General features: G+C 38.2%; 1 protein-coding gene across 1 annotated transcript in view; it reads left to right on the top strand.

The window, feature by feature from the left end:
• The window catches only part of TENM1 (teneurin transmembrane protein 1), a 309396-nt gene that overhangs the window by 162990 nt on the left and 126040 nt on the right, over positions 1-20366 (top strand). Inside the window, exons 5-6 of the mRNA XM_069015347.1 lie at positions 6068-6306; positions 16139-16291. Coding sequence (XP_068871448.1) covers positions 6068-6306; positions 16139-16291 — 392 coding nt within the window. The remainder of the gene's footprint in view (positions 1-6067; positions 6307-16138; positions 16292-20366) is intronic.

The raw sequence follows: 20366 nt of genomic DNA, 5'->3' as shown, positions 1-20366 counted from the left end.
GGGGCAACTACTTCAGTTACTCATTCCTTTCTTTAAGTCATGCTTCCAACCACAGAATATAGGCAATAAAATTACAATATTGGGATTTTTATCCTTCTTGATTCATGGTTTCAAAGTACTCTGCAAATATTATCTACTTTTATGACTTACATAAATATTATTGTAACTGCTATTTTTCATATTTTCCACAAAATGATCTTAGAATTTGTTGAAGAAAAAAAAATAGAGCAAGCCACGATCTTATTCCATCCAAACATCACAAATTTCTGTGTGCATTGGTTCAGTTTTACTCAGCTGTTGTTTGAGGTGGAGTGCTACAGCTAAGTTCTAAGCCACAGAAAAGCACTTTTGAAAATTACTGAATTAATGTAGAGATGTTACCATGTATCAGAGTAACAAAGTCCATACTGGTATATGCAAGAGGAATTTATGTCCTAAGTGTGGTAGTTTTTGTTTTATCTTTTTTTTCATTAAATAGCCAATGAATCCAGAAAGCAGTCATATTTTGGACAACGGTTTCATTATAGGAGCCATTCTTGATTGACTTTGGAACTGTCTTATATTTATATAATTATTGTCCCAGATTTCTGCCAGAGACTTGTAGGTTTAGTCACCTGGCTGACAGGCTTAGCTTACCTACAGCAACAACAGACAAGTGAGTCAACATTGCATCACTTGTTGTTCAGTACTGAACAAGTGAGGGATACAGATTCCGTTCACATCCATGGTCACAGTGCTCAGTTTTCAGATGCTATGTAAAGAAAACATGAGTGAATAAAGGGAAGTAATTTTATGTGAATGATTCAAAAAGCAAGTCCAGCTCAAAGAGGAAATTTTAACTAAGTGGTTCTGTTCCCAAAGACAAATCTCTGGGGGAGTTCAACTTTATTTCAATTATACATGTAAAAATATAAAATAAATTAGATAAGTCATTTTCATGGCCATTTCTCCCTTCCTTCACCCTTGACCATCCTTGTTCCCATAGTTCTTGTACACAAAAAGGTGAAACAAAGGCTGTAAAATTATAGGTCAGTTCTACCTATAATTACAAGTCATGTCTTATATTCAAATATAGTTTTCCTGGGTTGGTTTTCAAGATGAGGGTATAGTGTGTATATCTTTGTGATAAGTGGGTGTCTTGGTTTTTATATATATAATAGCTGTCTTGTTTTTATACTAAATAGTTTGTTGAGAGCCATATGGGAGATTTATAAAAAAGTATATTCTGATTAGTATGTAAGTTTAGAAGTGTCCTCTTCTTTCCCCTCCCACTTTGAGTACAGAGTAGAATGGATAGAAAACCAGGAGAGAGCTAATTTCTGCTTCTTACTACTGTCACAGGAAATATTAAGTGACTTAAAATGGGCAGGTACCAATGTCTTATTTTTAGTGTTTGCCAAAGTAGATGGGCAACCGTGTCAGTTCCAAATCCCTTTTGGCTACCATCTCGATATATTTTCTGGCTGTGCCAAAAAACAGAATCCTTCTTATGTTTCATCTGCTATGCCTCTTAAAAATTTCCTCTGCACTTGTGTTGATATCTAAAGGAATTACTTCAGTTAAATATAAGTATAGATATACAATTACATACATTGTATGCAGCTATAAAATGCAATTGAAAAGAAATTGGGCAACTTAAATGGTTGAACTGAAGTCATCTTAGGTTTTTCTATCACATAGCTTTGCAGCAATTTGTAATGCTTTAGGTAACTATTTCTTGAATGTGAAACATATACAGGTACAAATGTATTCCTACTTGGTTTATCCAGGAGAAATGCAGACTAATTTTTTGGCCAAAGTATAGCAAGATTTGTGTTTCTAACATAGCTGTTGGCTCCAAGTCTGCTTTTGTTCTTCATTTTTTCTTCTTACAAACTCATAATTTTTAATGGAAGTGGAAGGAAAGCATAATATAGGAACAAATGAAGGTCTGGGCCTACAGATGCTTGGCACAGAGTTAATGCATAGAAAGTTACAGAAGTGATACCAAGCCCTTGACAAAGTTGAGGGACATTCCTACAGTATCAGGATATAAAAATATTTTCTCAGAATTGAATTACAGAATTCTGTGTGGGGTTAATGTGGTTTCTGTAATAGTATTATGTTATTGCCACATGAATTCAGTTGGGATGTTGCTTCAAGCTTTTATAAGACTTAAATTGGTGTTCCAGATAAGAAGCCAAAAGTACATAATGAAATATCGTGATGGAGAGGCGCGTAAAGAAATGAGCCCTTTTCTAACCTTCTCGTAGCTAAGAATTCATCATTTGTACGAACTGTGCTCTTGGAGTTACCTGCCATTCCTCCTGAGGTTAAGCAAGAGCACCTGGATGAGCCACGGGAAACTGCTTCTCCACAGAATGAAAGAGGTTCTGCCATCAGCAGGACTAACAGGTCTAGTTTCATGCCTTGTGCCAGCCGAACTTCCCAGTGCGCCCCTTCCTCTCGGCTTTGCTGGGGATGTCAGCGGCCGGTGGAGACGCGGCTCCTCGGCAGCCGCGGTTCCACGTCACTCCGCCCTGTGTGCTGTGCTGGGCAGGGGGGTGGAGAGGGCAGAGAGCTCAGTGCAGCAAAGGAACCTCACTGGGGGGTTTGCTGCTTTCATTGCTGCTGTGGAGGGCTTTGGTCCTGGTAGGATCTTTTTCTTCCGTTTAACTTCGCTTGAGAGGATTCAAAGTTCAAAAGTTTTACATTTGTAGAAATGAACAGATGGATGAACAGCCAAAGAGACATTGTGGTTACCTCAAAGAAGGAATGCTTTCCAACTGCCTCTTCTACATGTGAAGTTATTACTTAGCTTTAATATTTATTTATGTATTGGAGTTATAAGTGTAATAATATTAAGTGACTTTTATTTCACAAAAAAAATGCCTTACAAATTATGTCCTATATTTCTCTTTTTAAGAGAATATTATCATCTTCTTTTATGGATGTTTTTGATGTTTTTGTGATCATTTCGTTTTTCTCCACTTGAAAGGAGTGGTGTTATCAATCATCCTTATAAATGCCCTGATTTTTCTTGTGCTCCCAGTTTACCAAAAAAAAAAACAGGCCTTAGCTTTTCTCTTAGATCAAATATTAAAGCACACATCAGCTGCAGTCGCATCTAAACTTTTGAACTGCAGGTTTTATTATTTTGCTCTTCGAAAAGAGCAAAATCGAAAAGAGAGCCTGATTTTATAGAATTGATAGCAACAGTTTAGCATGTCCTGACGTCCTTTGGGAACCATGGTATGCTCAGACAGATGAGGAGTCATCTGAGTTTATGAGAACCTAGTCACAGTCTGGCTTTGGAAATTTGTCTTTGTGCCACCAGTGTTTTTCAAATTCTATAGAAATGTCTTTGGGTACTCAATATACTCTTCCAAAAATGGAAGCTGTAAACAATTGGGTTTTTTAAACATTTTCTCAACATTTTTTCACTGCTAGCTCAGTTTCAGTGTACCATTGCTTCAGAATCTCAGTTTTATTACAAATTAGAGCAGTGTAAATTCTCCTCTGTGTGAATGCAGTCATTTGTCCAAAAGAGAGTGAGCTGGATCCGGGTTCTGTGCACTCTTCTGCTAATAGAGAAGCACCTCTGCACAGTAGCATTTTATCATCAAGCCCCTGTCATAAATTCCTGTGCAAAAGTATGAAATTATTCTTGGCTATTGATTGCAGGTTGTTAGAGCCTTAATAATAACAATTTTCTGTTCAGCATTTCCTTCCCTTTACCTCTGATACCTTTGACCTATGCATCATAAAGGACAATCAATACTGCCAAAATCAGACTTTTTTTCTGTAAGTTCCAAAATTTAAATGAGAAATTACCAAATAAGTAGGTTTTTGTCATTATGTCTTGAACATGTAAACTGTGTAAAGAACAATTGACTTTTTATATTTGTAATATTTATATATGTGTGTGTGTATGTATATATGCACACATACTTGTCATATGTATATGCTTACATCTAATAACATGTCTTATTTTATATGGTGATTCTGCTTCTATTTCCTTGACTATCAGTAGGAATTTTGGCATGACATTTTTTCCTGCCAAAAGTCTGAGTGACTGTGTATCTTGTAAACTGCTGACTGAGAAGTAAAACTTCACATACTCACAAAAGCTTTCATGTGTGACAACAAAGCATTGAATCCAGAATAACCAGCTGTGCTCTCATGGCCTGATAGGAAGGAAGCAGGTTTATATAGTCCTGTAAACAGTTATATTACTTGATTTGAATTTATTATTTTACTGTATATGAGTTCATAATTTTAGAACTAAAATAGTTAGAGGTAACATTACAATGTGGAGAGCAATGCCATCTTTCTAATGTGTATATCTACAGCTGTGAAAGTCAGTGGGAAGGAAAACTAGAATGAGTTATCTGATGTACTGCCAGGATGCTGTATTCAGTCAGGGTCAGATGTCCAGTTTTGTCCAAGTGCAGTTCATTTGGGTAATAATCATGAAGCAGAAGTAACTAATACTCAAATTTCATTCTTGTGGTTTAGTCATAAGACTCGTGATACACAGGCCCTGTAAACTGCAATGCAAGCTAACCTGTATTCTCATTTGCTTTTTTATGTAACTAAAGGGCTCTTTAAAGGATAAAACTGCTCTGTAATACCTTTTTATTTTCTATAATCTGGCATTTTGAAAACCCTAACCTTTCTTTTAAAATCTTATAATGTAAATACATAATACCATACGCATTACACCGTTTTAGCAATTACCATTTCAGGAACATGTATTTACAGTATTCTTAAAGGCAAATGTCACAGTAGAACAATGTTTCATACTCTCAAGTGTTTGAGATTGCGTACATCCCACTGTGTATTCATCAAAGAATTTCTCCCATCATGGATTGATTGCTCCATATATGCTTTCAAAAACTTGTCTTGTGCCTTGCTGAAGGTGTAAAGGCACATTTGCCATTGGGAAGATTCTGGACCATGTCACTTGCTTTCTCAGCTCAGACCTCATGGCTTGAGCCAGAGGAACACCAAGATGCTCCAAACTCCTTTGGGTGCGTGCTGTGGTGTGAGTTTGAGAGGTGCACCTGTCAGAAAAGAGGGCACTGGGGAAGCTTGCTCACTTAGATATAACAAAGGAAAGAAGGACCAAAGAAAACTGGTGTTTCCAAAGAATGTGTGGTTGTTATGGGCAGCCCTGCACTAGCCCTTTTGCCACAATTTTTGAGCACATATCACAGTAAGTTATTGTTTAACATTAAATAACCTTTCCTAAATTCTCTTGGAGAGCTCTTGCCAGTCCTGAAAAACCATCCTTCCTCCTATCAAAAACTACTCTGTTCTTCAGCACCAGAGCTTGTTCTGCAAGGCACATTTTTGTACCTTATTTTTTGTGCTAATGTAAGTCTTTGCTATTTTTTCTTGAAGGCAATCAGTCCTGCAAAGTATGCTGAAATAAGTCTCCAAATGAATTCTTTCTTAGTATGTTTGAGAATCACTGCAGTAGGCAAAACCATTTGAAGAAAAACTGCTCTCAAAATAGCTCAATTAAGAACAGTAAAGAAATTGTGCTCATCTATATAGCAACTACAGTTCTTCAGAATGGATTATCCTTGTAGATCAGGTGACTAAGTAGTCACTTTTTTTTTTTAATTTCCTATATTCCATGGTAAAAAATAAATGTTCACAGTGGCACTGGCTTTAGCATTTTTTGGGTATTCCAGGTCAATAAACCAAATAGGTGTGGATGGAGGAGATACTGCTGGCAACAGTTCCCATGTCTCTGTCACACCTGTGTAAAGGCACACAGGGGCTGCTCAGCTCGGAGGATCCCAGTACTCTATTGAGAAACAACCTTCCCTCAGCATTATTCTGAAACATGGGGAAAATAGTTCATAATTCATTTATGTTATGTTTTTTACTAAAACATTGCTGGACATCTTGTGGTGTGGTTAAAAATTTTGCAGAGGGTATTCAAATACACATTTTCCCCTGTCTTTGATATTTTCTGTGGCTATATGCAATATTTACTATACGGTGCTTATGTAGTTGCTTTTGCTTTTTACATCACAGAGTGGTTTTTACATCATTCTTTGTCTTCTCTTTGTAGGCATTTCCTGTTTAAACATGGATCTGGGTCTTCAGCTATCTTCAGTGCAGCCAGTCAGAACTATCCCTTAACATCCAATACTGTTTACTCTCCACCTCCTAGGCCTCTTCCTAGAAGTACCTTTTCCAGACCTGCCTTCACTTTTAACAAACCTTACAGGTGCTGCAACTGGAAGTGCACAGCTCTGAGTGCCACTGCTATCACAGTGACCCTGGCACTGTTGCTCGCCTATGTCATCGGTAAGCCCTGCTTCCTTTCCTCTGCTGAATTATTCTTTTACCTCCTCTGTCCTGTTGTCTTGCTTGCTTTGCACTAACACAAATCACATTTTATTAATAATATTTGCCATTGGTGCTTTGTAAATCCTGGTGAACAAAACACTGCATTGGCTAAAGGTTAAACATGGAATGCTCATTAACTTTCTACTCTGTTAACCTTGATGCTGCCTAACAGAGAAAGAAATATTCAAGATTACATGTTTATACTTGCAGAGGACTCCTACTGATTTTAATTGCTGTGATATTTTCTTAAACATTTGATTTTCATATTACGCCTTACAACATTATTGCTCTAAAAGAATTATTTGGAGAGACTGGTAATGTTTAATTGTGTTTTGCCTTGCTATCCTTAGTTAATTTCTTCAGTCTCATCACCATATAAGCCTTACACGGTTTTCCTCCTAATTGTTTTATCATTTGCTAGAATGACAGCTAGCTGTAAAAATAGTTTCACACCATGTTGTCTAAGATAGATTTTGTTACCCTTTTATTGAATTTATGTTCAAAAAATAGGTTACAGAGTATAAACTTAGTCATTTTGTTAGCAAAATATACTGGACAGGTTTATCAGAGTAGCTAGAAAGGTCTTCCCCAGGTTTGGGTTTGTTTTGGTTTTTTTTTTGTTGAGGACAGGTATATTGGAGGTGGCTTGAAGTCAATGTGGTTACAATCATATATAGGAGGGCAATTCTATGTGATTTCCTACATAACATTTAGCCTGAACTTTAATTATTTCATGGGGTTTTCAATCTGAATTGAAAATATTAAAGAACATGACTGTGGCTTTTGTAAGCATAGGGAAATCTAATTTGTTTTGCTGTCTCACACACACACTTGGACTTTTAGATGGCAGTTCACAGGTGGCAGAAGCCAGACTATCCCTGATAACCCTATAGCTTGAATGGGAATAATTCCAGGTTTGTCTGAAAGAGTGCAGTTCATGCTTAGTAAAACTTGTCAGAGATACAAGAACAGATACTTCCAAACTGATAAACGGCCACTGATTTTCTGTACTCTCTGAATAAACGTATCTGTGGTGAAAATTATTAAAATTTCAGTAATTTCTTGTTTCCCACTGAGGTTTTTTTTGGTCCCATAGTGACAAAGTTTTGATTATTGTCAGCAAGATGCTCATCAGGAGGGATTTTTTCCTAACATCCTCACCTAATGCATATGGGAAAGCAGATTTGAGCATTTCTGGTGCATGATGATTTGAAAGCACCTGAGGATCTCGTAAGCTCCATTAATTGCAGATTTACATAACAGCTGGTGAGCATATGCCCTCAGTTAGGACAGGCTGTATCATTTTTGCAGCCTCATCTCTTTGCTACACATACTATGCCACCCACACCATTTAGATTTTATCTGGATGAAGCACTGCCTTTTTCATCCCTGTTTAGATTTCAGTCTGTCTCTGAAATTTCTGTAACTTTCTAGGGATATACTGCTATATGTCATCAGCCTGAGAAGGCTGGAAGCACTCCTTGTCACCATGTATTAAAAATCTCTGTGTGACTCTCCTGTAGATGTGTCTGTTTATCATATCTTGGTAACACAAGGGTGTAGCGTGTTTTCTTTATTTAGCCCAAAGCAGGCAAAATGGAGATGTCCTTGCATTTTATAAACTATTACTATTTCTATTTATGTTTTCTATGGAAAAAATATGAATTTTTGAACCAAGAGTTATAACTCAGAAAACTTTTCAGGATGCCATAATTTGCTCTTGTTTTCCCCAGAAATTTTTCTGTTGCATAAGCGTTCCTGCAGATTCAGGTAGTATTAGTTAGCTTATTCCCAGTGAATATTCCTGCTGCCCATCTCTGGTTGGCTAAATATTTAAATAAGTTTATGGTCTCTTCTTACGACTCAGATACCTTAGTTATTCCCCTTTTGCTAGGTTTAAATCATAGCATATAAACTGTTTCAGAAGTTCACTGGTTCTGTAGCCTTGCATATTTGCATATCTTTTCACATCAAAAGTTTAAGTGTGCATGTTTTAAATGAGTAGTTGAATATAGAAATTCAGACCGTATGTAACACTCTGAAGTTAAAATTCACTCCCCCAAGTGTTTTCTCTTTGCTCACCATGATTCAGATCCCTCACTCCATCAGGTTTCTTCAAGTCAGAGGAAGTTGTGTCTGAGCAATCACTACATGGGCCCAAATTGTAAAACAAAACTCATTTTAATTTCAGGACCTGTGATCAGCTCAGCAGTTGTTACTGAAAGAATAAGGGAGACTTTATAAAGCCAAAAGTGTTTTCATCATTGTATTTTTTGACACAGCCTGCATCAACTTACCATGAACTACAATTTCAGGCCAAATGAATGTTGATCAAAATTTAATATCAAACTTTTTCTTCTCCTAATCTAAGAACTTAAATGTTCTTTTTCAAATATTTTTCACTGCCATTAAATGCTTGAGCTAAACATTACTTTTAAAAAGAGGCCCAAATCTCAGCCTCAAGTCAGAACATCTCCAAAGTTTTAGAGACACAAAGCTTATTCCTGATCAAAATTTACAAGTGGATCTTATATTTGTAATGAACTGAGACCTGTGCCAGAGTGCTCTAAGCTGTGATCTCTTTGCAGTAACATGTAAACTAGCAAAAGGGTTTTGTTCTTTTATTTTTCAGCCTTTCCCTCTTATCTGTGAGACTCAGTAGCGAAGCTTTTACATAAGAACACGCAATTCTTCTGTATTTTCTCTCCTTTGAACTACTACTCAGTTAAAAAACAATACTACTTCTCCATTAATCCTCTTTTGGCCTGTAATCACTGTGTTTACTATTTGGCCTTTCTGAAATAAATTTGACTATTATATGGACAGTAAGGAAATTATAGAACACTGTTGATGTTTGCATAACAGCAGATTTATTGAAAATCTTTATCAAGTAAAACACATATTTTCACTTCAATGGGAGTAATTTCTGTGAATAGATTCTAAAATAATAGTAGTTACTCCAAAAAAACCTTATTTCATAAAGTGCATGTTTGGTCTTCAAACTGTTGGAGGTGTAATTGTAAATGTGTTGAATTATTTTCTGTGGAAGAAAGTCCTACTTTCATTTTCTGTTCTCCTGTGTGTTGAGAAATGTAAATCATGTCAATCTGGGGCACAGTTGTTGAATTTGCCCACAAAGTGGGCAGCGAGGCAAGTGAGCAGTTGGGACACACCTCAGGGAGGTGATGTTGGTGCCTCTCACCGATGCATGGGGAGCTACAGCAGCTCCACCAGAAGTTCTTTGGTAAGTTTGACTCTTGCCAAAAAATTTAAGAGTAAATTAAGGAAATATAAGAGATAGAATAAGAAATATAGTATTTCTTCTGGTTTTTTCCAACACCACATCATTTCCTTTAAGCCCAATACAATGGGTGATACGGCTGCTCATTTAGTAGTTACTTTTAACCCATTAGTGAGTAGGATTTTTCTTCCATGATACTTTACCATTTTATCAGCAGCTGATTTGGACTTGCAAATCACTGGTCCTATTGATCAAAGGTGCTGAACTCCTACTGTTCCTATTGATTTCAGCAGGTGATGCAAATGTTCAGTGCCTCTGAAAATTGCATCTCATGTTCTTGGATTTAACCATCCCTGACTACGGAATGACTATTTTATATACAAATGAATTCTCAAGTATGAATATGAAGTAGTCCCTATCCTTCATGATATTATCACTATTTATGAGTATGCACTGGAGATGGGTGTTGGGTCTTAAATTATATTCACATGGAGGGTAAGGAAATTAAAGCCTCTGTGCTGACTGACACTGTGACCTTCCATTTCTCACTGTGTACAAGGGAGAGGAGTGATGGTTTCAACATTGGGAAAGGCCAGGCCAAATTTTAAGGACGTGTATCTCAGTGCATAGATTTGTAACATTGGTTGCATCACCTTAGGCAATGTGTAACAGCAGCAAAAATAGGAATTACGCAGAGAAGGCTCACGGGGAAAATACACTGTTGTACACTGAAGAGTATAATGGTATAGTAAACAGTGCTAGGTGTTTCAGGGTTATGCAAATGCTGTGGTACAAATGCATAACCCTGAAATGCCATTGAACTCCTTACTGGAAGAACTCTCACTGAGACAGATACATCAGGATCTCTCAGCTGGGAATTGTGGTGTCTGCTCTCTTGGATCCTGGGTCTTACGGAGGAGCTTGATACTGTCACAAACCTCTGAGTACTCAGAGGAGACACACTTACTGTCACCCAAGACTAGGTTTTGTTTGTTCCTAAGTCTAAAATATGACTTGGTAATGAAAAATGAAACCATCATCCCTGTAGGAGGATTGCAGGAGAGAGGGGTATATTTGTATTTTCAGGTATAAAAATATGTTAGGTGTAAAGAGAAGAGTTCTTGAGAAAGAGGAGAGTGCTGAGAGTTAAGATGGCTGTAACAAATATATGGAAGAAGTCCTCATTTCATTAAATGCCTTAGATGGTCAAAATAATTTACCGCTTTAATGTGGATTTTAAAAAATATTCTGAAGACTGAATCAAATATTAACAGTCTCAAATTCTAAAATATGTTTACGGCAGAATGAAATTGTATTTTATTTGTAAAATAAGCTTACAGAAGATCACTTCTTCTAAAGGTCTGAACTTTGATTCTGGCTCTTATTTGTGTCCAGGTATTTTTCTCATTAATTCACCTTTACTGGAACTGTGACACTGACGCATCTGTGGCTTCATGCCACAGTGAAATCCAGTTTTATAAGCAGGACCTGCTAGCAGTTACAGAAACAAATAATTTTCTGGCAGTGAGAACAGGTGCAGAAAGAGTAGTCAGCTGCTGATACACATTCTATTACAGCTCTTCTGAAGTCTGGGCTTCAGGGGGATGATCTACTGAGATTCTGTAAAACAGCAGAGAAAGCTAAACAAAAGCCTTTAGTGGAGGTCAGCAATTTGGAGAGACTTCATATTTGCAGGATTTTTGTCCTTTGAAGTTCATCTCACAGGTAATAAGTGCTTATTGCACAGGACTTTTCTGACATCTCCTCACTACTGAGTGTCTCTTTTGCACTGGAGCCAAGGCTCTTATTCATATTCTGCCAAACATGTAGCACCGGAGTTGACAAGCTGTGCTTACACAGAAGGTAGATAAGAATAAATTAAATTAGATCATTGGCTTCCTAGCAGATGGTGGGTTAATCCAGTTTACAAAGTGAGTTCTGAAAAAATTACTTGTATCTTTGTGGATATTTACTTGAGTATGCTGTAGCAGTGTGGGGATGAGGTAGTCAGTCTGGAACTGTCAATTTGTTTAAATGTTGAACAAAATAAGTGATCTGGTCAGTTACTTCAGAGGTAAAGACCCAAGCTTTTGCTCTGAACATGCCCCTACTGGTTTCACTTACAGCAGTAACATGAAGAAACAAAAACCTGCCTCTAAGTAGGGAAAATCCCTTAGGCAGCATAAAGTTACACTCACTTTTCATCTCTTCGCTGAGAGGTTCCATGAAAGAAATTTATGGAAAGGGTAGATGATGTAGGCCTTCCATATTTCTTTTTCTGCAAGAGATCTGTTTTACACCTAATAATTATTTTTTTACCTAATAAATTAGCTAAGAAAAGCTCTGTACTGTGACTAGGATCTTCTGTACTGGAGAGGGAGAGGTCATTTAAAACCTGTACAGCTCCACTGTGTAGCCTGGCCAGGGCAGGGTGGCAGGGTGGTGAGAAAGAAATTTAGGTTCACCATAATCCTGTGGCATCCTCCAGTCTCTTCAAATCCACTGACTACAGATTCCTCCACATTTAGCTTCTGCCATAACATCAATAATGCATGTTAAAAAAAACCAAAAAACTGTGTCTACTTTTGTGTTAGAATTTAACAGAAATTTTGAATTAAAAAGGGCTATCTAATAAAATATAAATTAAATATAGGTATGTTAGTATCCATCATGTAAGCCCTATCCCCCAACAGTATGTAAAGAGGGTCAAATTTTGCCTTCAGATCAATTTTGCCTCAAGATCACCTCAGTGAAAGCAATGTACAACTCTGCTCATGGCAACGTGCGACTCATAGATTGCAGAGACCAAAGTCATAATGTAATTATTGACATGGGATTATACTGGATGTTCAAGCAAGCCAAGAAAGAATATCTTTTCAGATGAGTGCAGTTCCTACCAGCAGGGAGAATACTGCACTCAGCTGTCAGAGGAGAAGTTTGGTGAGGCCAGCTGATGGAAGTTAGGGGCTGATGCTCCTGCTGACTCACCACAGTTCCTCCTAACAAAAGTGTGAATTTTGCAATGGTGCCAGCTAACAAGCTGTTTCATCTCCATTTGCCTGCTGGTCCTTTGGTATTGCCTGAAACTGTAGCAGCTCAGCAGTGACCTTATGCACCCTACTAGTAACTGAAGTATTTTAGGTGCTGCAAAATGCAGGGTATGTGCTTGCAGAAATTTTTTTGAATGCCAGATAGGCAGAGCCAGAGTGGCTTTTGCTTCTTCTGTAGTGTAAGTGTAGTCATCAAACCTCAAAGGCTGTTCTGTGTAAACTTGAGCTACATCATATAATGCACCCTTAGTCCTAATGGTGGGTTTCATACTGTTAGTCAGCAGCCAGCCCTCAAGGGCACTGCAGTCAAGGTCTCCAGAAGGTTCAGCTCTGAGGAAAGGGCAGAGACATTCATCAGAAAGTGAATCTCCCTCCTTTTTGTCCAGCCCAGTACTAAGTTGGACAGAGTGATGGTATCATCTCCTATTTGTTCTGTGGAGTAGGATCTTACACCTGGGCATTACACATGGGAAATACAGCTGAGAACCTTGCAAATGGATTTATGCTGTGGGAAATGACATTGTGGCCCACACTTAAATTGCACAGCATTTTCTGTGCCCCTTTTGTAAAAGCCAGAAATCCACTGAAAAAAATCAAAGGGAGAATAACTCAAAAGAGAAGTTCTTTTTGAGCTTTTTAATGAAATTCAGTACATGCCTACTTATTTCTAAAGAGATTTGAGAGACGGAGATTTGAAAGTTTTATGTAATCTTATTTGGTGAAATAAGTGTGTATTTAAAACATGCTGTACATATGTTGTAGGAAAAAAGCTGTGTAGGAATTTTGTATACCCCAGGTAAAAGAAAAGTATCACAGAAAAGGAAAAGGTATGGGAGGGTTCCATGTCTACTAAATAAAGATTTATTATTCCCTGTAGTTAACTTCTGAAAAAGGTATCTCTAGGAATTAATGCCTTTACTGGTGTTTGTGGTCTGGTTACTCCCAGAGTGACACCTGGATCTGAAGGTAATTTCTCAATAGCTATAGTTAATGTAATGAAAATAGGAATTATTTTAAGATTGCAAGGTGACTGGATTTTTCCATTGCTAGAAGTCATTCAGATGAATTCATGTAGATCTTATTTTCACAGCCACGTGCTTTGCTGTACAACCCTCAGTTGTGCCCATTGTTTAGCACAAGTCTGGTGCCCCATGTCACCTCCCAGGGATGAGACATCCGAGCCTGGCAGAGACCATCCTCTCTGCAGCACAGTTGGTGTTTCTCAAGGAGGAAGCTGACTGTCAAACACAGATACAGATAGTTTTGCCAGCTTGCCAAGCTTTGGCACGAGCTATGAAAACAGCAGCACTTCCCCAGCCTGAAGAAGGACAAAGCCAGTAAATGATTAGAATTGGTGCAAGTGGATGACAGCATGCACAGAGTGTGTAATGTGGCAAAGACATGCACCAAGGAAAAGGTGCAGCACACGTTCAAGCCCTGACTTTGTGACATACCCTCTGCAGCATGTGCAAACACTGTCCTAGGAAATGAATAATGACAACAATGGGAATAGTGTAAGAAAGAAACTAGATTACATTAATGATTCCATAACCACTAAAAGCTTATTATTGATGTGTGCAGTTGTGTTTTGCTTCTAGTGATCTGTTTCAAGTGCTGATATATTTGTTTGCATTAGTATAAATGAAATGTACATTCCTTAGCTATCAGTCCCATTGAACTGTGTTCCCTTTTGTTGTTAATAACTCTTGAAATAATAATAATGTCCAGAAGCTCAAGCCAGGAGCAAAAGCACTTACTCTCTAGCTGCTTTTTGTTGTTTTGCATTAAGAATCTCAAAACTCAGACCTTAATTCCCTGTGATCTGACTGCAAAACCCTTTTCAAAGTATTATCATGGTCCCTTGATGATTTCAAGACCATAGAATACAAAGCAATCCAGGCTTGATATCTCACCACTGACAGCAGAAAGCTTAAAAGTACACTTCTAATACCTCCTCTGGGGAGTGGATATGTGCTGCCCAGTGTCTCCAGAGTCCAGATCTGATGGTGAGTGAGTGGTTTGAGATGCAGTAAATTTGTCACAACCACTGTCACCTCACTAATTCAGTAGTCATGCTCTCATTTGCTTGATTTGGATCGTGTATCTGTAGTTGGGTGACCCAGGAGTGCACAGATCTGGAATTAATGACTGTAGATTGGCAGCTTTGCATTCTTGTGGTACTTTTCCCAAGCCCTTGACAGGAATCCATTCAAGGCTTGGGATTTTGTTAAATTTTTGTAATTTAACTTTTCAGCCTGTGAGGGAGACTTGTGGCCAAACACATGGGAAATGGTCTCCAAGTTTCCTGGTTGTATTGAGATATTTTCCTTGAAGTATGTATAAGTGCAGAATAAAACCATGTGCTTTCTTAATGCAAGACCCATTCTAGATCACACTTATTTCTCCTGGGAGTCTCTGAGGTTCCTACATGGTTCAGGATGAGCAAATATATTGACTTTCAGGCTCCCACTGTGGGCAGATCCTACTCAGTGCAAATTGCTGCGTGTGGTTAAAGAGCTGCTGCTCGGGCTTTGCTCTTTATGTGACAATTTCAGCTCCTCAGTGGGGGTCATCCTCAATCCATATTTTAGTGGGTCATCAGTCCTCCCTGCTGAGTTACTTCAATGCTAAGGCAACCTTTCCCTTGGAATAATATGCCCTTCTCAGTAAGACCTAGGTAATTGTCTAGACTAACTGCAGTAGTATCATATTATACTAAGTAAGATCCTCTGTTGCTGTCTTTCTCCAATCATCCTTCAAGGCCTCAGATGAGAAACAAAGAAAGGAAAGCAGAAAATACGAATGGCTGTGCCGGCAAAGTAGAGTAGGCAGCCCCTGTGTATGGCAATAAAGATAGCTTATAACTTTCTAAAGGGATTATTTAGTAGATTTCCTAGTACATACTTAAATAACAACTATATTTCTGTTAATTTGTATTGTGAAATAATACAAATTATTTTTAGGTGTAGAGCCAGCTTTTTATCTGCAGTGTAATTCTAGAGTAAGTCTGGAGTCAACGTTTTTGCTAATGCTTAACCTAAATGAAAAGGTTTCAGAATGCAGTGGGCACAGTTTCACTTCAAACTGAATTGGAAAGGTGAGAAGTTTTAGTTGGTGTCGTTGCTTTTGTCAACAAATTCTGAGATCTTTGACAGCCAAAAGCTGAGGGACAACACTGATATATAGCATTAGAATCTGTCACACAATATTGAATTTATTCAGCTTTTATCCTTTTAATTGCAAGTAATTCCATTAATTGCTGTAGACATTCATCACCCTGGCCTGGCTGAGCTCCAGAAGAAAGTGTGGAAACTAATTAAACATTGAGATTTAAGGTAAAATGGTAAATTGCTCATTAACCCCCTTGAAATTCTGATTTATTACTAACAGAACAAAGCAATACTTGACTTTGCAGAAACTGGGTCATATCATTCTTTCGTAGTCTCACTGAAGGTGATGTAGTTTAGACATCAATTAATTGGTCTTCATTTTTTTGCAGCAGTACACTTGTTTGGTTTAACCTGGCAACTACAGCCTGTGGAAGGGCAGCTCTATGAAAATGGAGTTAGCAAAGGAAATAAAGGAACAGAATCCATGGATACTACTTACTCACCAATCGGAGGAAAAGCTTTGGATAAAACAGAAAAAAAAGGTATGTGTAAATGGGAAGCCAGACGGACGATGAATAGTTAAACATTAGTGCTGTTCAGATCCTGTATTTTCTACATGTTGACAGTATTTTGAGTCCAGTTTCTATCTTCTCTTGTATAATTTTAAAACAGGTATGAAAAGCCCATAACCAGGTAAGTTCCTTTAGCAGAACTCTCACTGAAATTAGCAACCAGCACATTAGAAAAGGAAGGTTCAGTAGCACAGTGGGAGAAGAGACGAGAGTGCTTGGCTTCTGTCTTAAGGGAGGGGAGACCACATTTGCCTTGTTCCCTGTGGTGCAGAGGGCTTGGCGCTGTGCCTGTCCTGCAGACCAAAGTCAGTCTCAGGCAAAGTGAACCCCTGTGTGCTGACAGGTCAGAATGTGCAGAAAAGTAGAAATCTTAATGCTTTTCAAGACATCCAGTTCTTGAAGGCATAAGATAAAGTACAGCATCCTGTCACGTCCTGGCTGACCCAGTCACAGTGAATCAGCTCCCAGGAATCTACCACGGCTTCACAAAACGCCTGAGCCAGTCTGTCAGCTCCCTGCTGCCAGGGGTACAGCCCTGCTCTGCCCTCCCTCCTCCCTCTGCCGCTGCCTGTGGCCTTGTGCCCAGTGCAGGGGTTGCCTCCTGCACAACCAGGCCACGTCAGTCCTCCATGGCAGCAGAAAATGGCTTTGTTAAAGCCATGATGCAAATCATCTTCTGCCACAGAAGTGGCTGAACCAGACTCTTGAAGCACCAGAGCTAGGACAGGAAAGGAGTGGGCTGTGCAGCCCAGGGTGTGCAATGGAGAGAAGGAACTGTCTGAGATGTGTGATTCCTTCCTCTTAAGTCCTGTCATTTAATGTTGTTAGATCACCTGCTCCAGTATTAGTCACAAGCTCTGGCCCATGCTTCCCATCAACCACTGTCACAATGCTTTCTGACCAGAAAAAGCAAATGGCCTTCCCATTTCTTTTATGCTACTCAGAAAAAGTGGATAAATCAGATCAAATCAAAGGGATTGGGAGTGGAATATGAAACCTAATCTTTCCAGTTGTTAGGAGGAAAGTAAAATTGTACTGGTAGCTCTGTAATGATAGGGGACTTCCAGAGCTTTCCAATGTTAGAGCAGAGCAGGAATCTGATTTTTCGTGTTCTGGGTAAGATCCATGACTGAAAATAGGCAGCAAAGTGGGACATTGTTGTACCAGTCCCTCCAGAAGGAGGATTGCACTGCACATCAATATTCTTGCAAATCAGTGTGGCACAACAGGATAGAGATCATATTAGATAAATGAACAATAGAAATACATGTAAGGAGACAATGATGTTGTTTTCCATTATTTCATCCCTTAGAATGGATTGGTAGTGAGTTGCAGTAAATGTTTTTTACATTTTTGTATTTTCGTCCTGGCGCACCATGGAAAATATCTCAAATAGTTCTTCTCAACTGCATTAAATCATTATGTCAATATATTACAGATTTAATAAAAGCTTTTCCAATGCATTTGGCTTTCAAAGAAGGATGTGTAGAAAAAAACATCAAAAATATCAAAAATCTTTAAAAATTAGACGGTTGGAAACAGAGAAAAGAATATGCGAGTCAATAAAGACTCAGTCTAGTAGGTAAAAACCTAAACCCCCTGCCTTGCTCCTGGGAATCCCAGTTTTTAGTGTAGCTATACAACTACCCCACAACACTAAAGAACAGAGTCCTGTGATAGCAGAGCCATTTCATTGAGGGCATACCCAGCAGTTTCAGAGGTCAGTCATGAACAGACCTACTCTGTTGTTTCACTTGTCCCCTTTCACTTTTTGGGGGTAACATGTAATCCAGAGTTAAAGCTAGCAAGGAGTACACATTTGGAAAAACACAAGAAAAATCATGCAGAATTAGTACATGCATAGTCTGGCTCTGGCTAGTCTTTGCTCATCTTCTTTCTTTACATCACTTTTAATATACATCAGTAATTTTACTCCCAGTCCTCATAACAAATTCTCCATCTGGAAGTGATGAAAAGGAGCACTTGGAAACAGGCAGCTCGTTTCCCTACAGCCGGATACTACAAAAAGTTGATGCACTGGCTGTAAACTTGAAGCCTCTGATGTAATTTCACAGGGATAAATAACTGCTGTCAGATACTGTGACCTCACATCTTCCCAACTCAATGCAGTAGCACAGAATGCTTTTCCGGGCTTTGAAAGCGTAAATTTTAACTAATCTTTTAATGAAAATGAAGTTTGTAAACCAGCAAGTCAGATTTCTTCAAGAAATCACTTTATAACACACTGACCCATGGCTATGAGTTAATATTTTAATATGTAGTTATGTGATTAAAAAGTCAGATATCCTATTGATGCTGCTATTTACCAGGGGAGTACAAGGAAATTGATTGTTTCAGGATCATTAATAATAAGCATATGGATACATTCTTGTGGAGGTAATTGGCACCACGCTGTTCAGAGTTTTTCTTTCTTGAAGCTGAGAGAAACCTGTGATTAAGAATCTATCTTCTGCTTCAGACTTCTGAGGAAACCCTGCTTAGAAAGCTTAGGGAAGAATTAATACCCTAGTTGGCAAGATTGCGAGCTGTACAAGGAATTGAATATAGATAATTAAATTATACTTCGTCATAAAAAAAATGTTTTTATAACAAGAGCAGAATTGTATTGCAGCACTGTAATTTTAAAAGCTTATTTTGGACTTTTTCAAGAGAGAGCAAGAAAGTAGACAAGGATAGTCTGTGAGGGGCGTGTCTTCAGGTGCCTTTTTTGTACAGCCAAATACCTGCTTAGATCAACTAAACACAGAAACAAAGCTAAATTATTTTTCTGTAAAGAAAGCAGAGTGGCTCAGTGAATATGAAAATATGCATTTCAGACATGGCCCCTACAGTGGCCTTTCCATGCTCTGTGGTTGTCTGAAAAATTACCATTTGAAAGGTAGAGATTGTACAACTGTGTCCTATCAGTAGGGGTAGATAGTATGTATATTTTCCTGTTAGCATTGTGAACAGCAGCATGCACTTCTTTCCCGTGGGATGAGATAAATGGACATCTAAGTGCATCTGGTTTTTTTAAAGCTTATATTAAATTGTTGCTAGAGCAAAGGTATTTTCAGCCAAATGTGGAAAAACTCCCGAGGTACGTAGCAACACTAATATGATATTCAGCATAATTTGATAATATGATATTCAGCATCATTTGATAATATCAGTTAGTGAGAATTCAGCCAGACTGAAGACACAACACTTTTTCTTTCCAACAAAGAAGCAGACCTTCTCACTTCAAAAAATAAGTAGCTACTGTATGTTAAAGACCTTGAACACTGACCAATAACACCTTTAATGTCAAAGATCATACTGTGTCCCTGGCTTTTTACTTAGTGCTCTACTGTCTTGTAACTGAATCATATTATTTACCATGTGTCAATATCACCAAAAGGTTCCATAGTGTTTTACTTAACTCACAGTAACTGCTTGCAAAGAATCATTAAGATTGAATATCTCTAGAGTATTGGAAATAGGGGAGAAGGTTTTTAAATTTACATAAGCCAAGTAGGATCTTTTTTGGGTTGGGTTGGGAAGGGATCCACTTTCCTTGTCCAACAGAGGAAGTTTAATTCTCTTTTCAAAACTCAACATTCAAGATTTTTTCTGTGAAGCAAATTGGGCAGAAGTAGTCTCACCTTAAACATTGTTAAAGCAGCAATTTGGAAATATTTTAACTCTCAAACTAAGTGGTGTATTTTTAGAGTACTAGATTACAAGTTTCTGATCTAAAAATAGATGTATTTATGTGATGAGGTGTTATAAGCTAGCTCCTCATTCTTGCTGTGAGTTTGGTGACACAAAGCAGCTGTAAAGCTGGAAGATCTGGTACCCTGAGAATTCGCTCCTGCCTTGTAAATTAAATCTCTATTCATTAAGAATGCTAAGTACTTCCTACGCTAGTTAAAGCCTGTGTACAGTCCCACTGAGGGTCTTTGTTGTTAACACACTCAAGCAAAAGCTGGCCCTAGCTTTGGTACTGCTGTTTTCATTTCCAGGGGTGATTTATAAAATTTCATGTACATTATGTTGGATTAGA

Source organism: Aphelocoma coerulescens, chromosome 4A (assembly GCF_041296385.1).
Source record: "Aphelocoma coerulescens isolate FSJ_1873_10779 chromosome 4A, UR_Acoe_1.0, whole genome shotgun sequence".
NCBI lineage: Eukaryota > Metazoa > Chordata > Aves > Passeriformes > Corvidae > Aphelocoma > Aphelocoma coerulescens.
The sequence above is the reverse complement of the archived record's forward strand: the minus strand, read 5'-3'. Positions and strand labels throughout refer to the sequence as shown.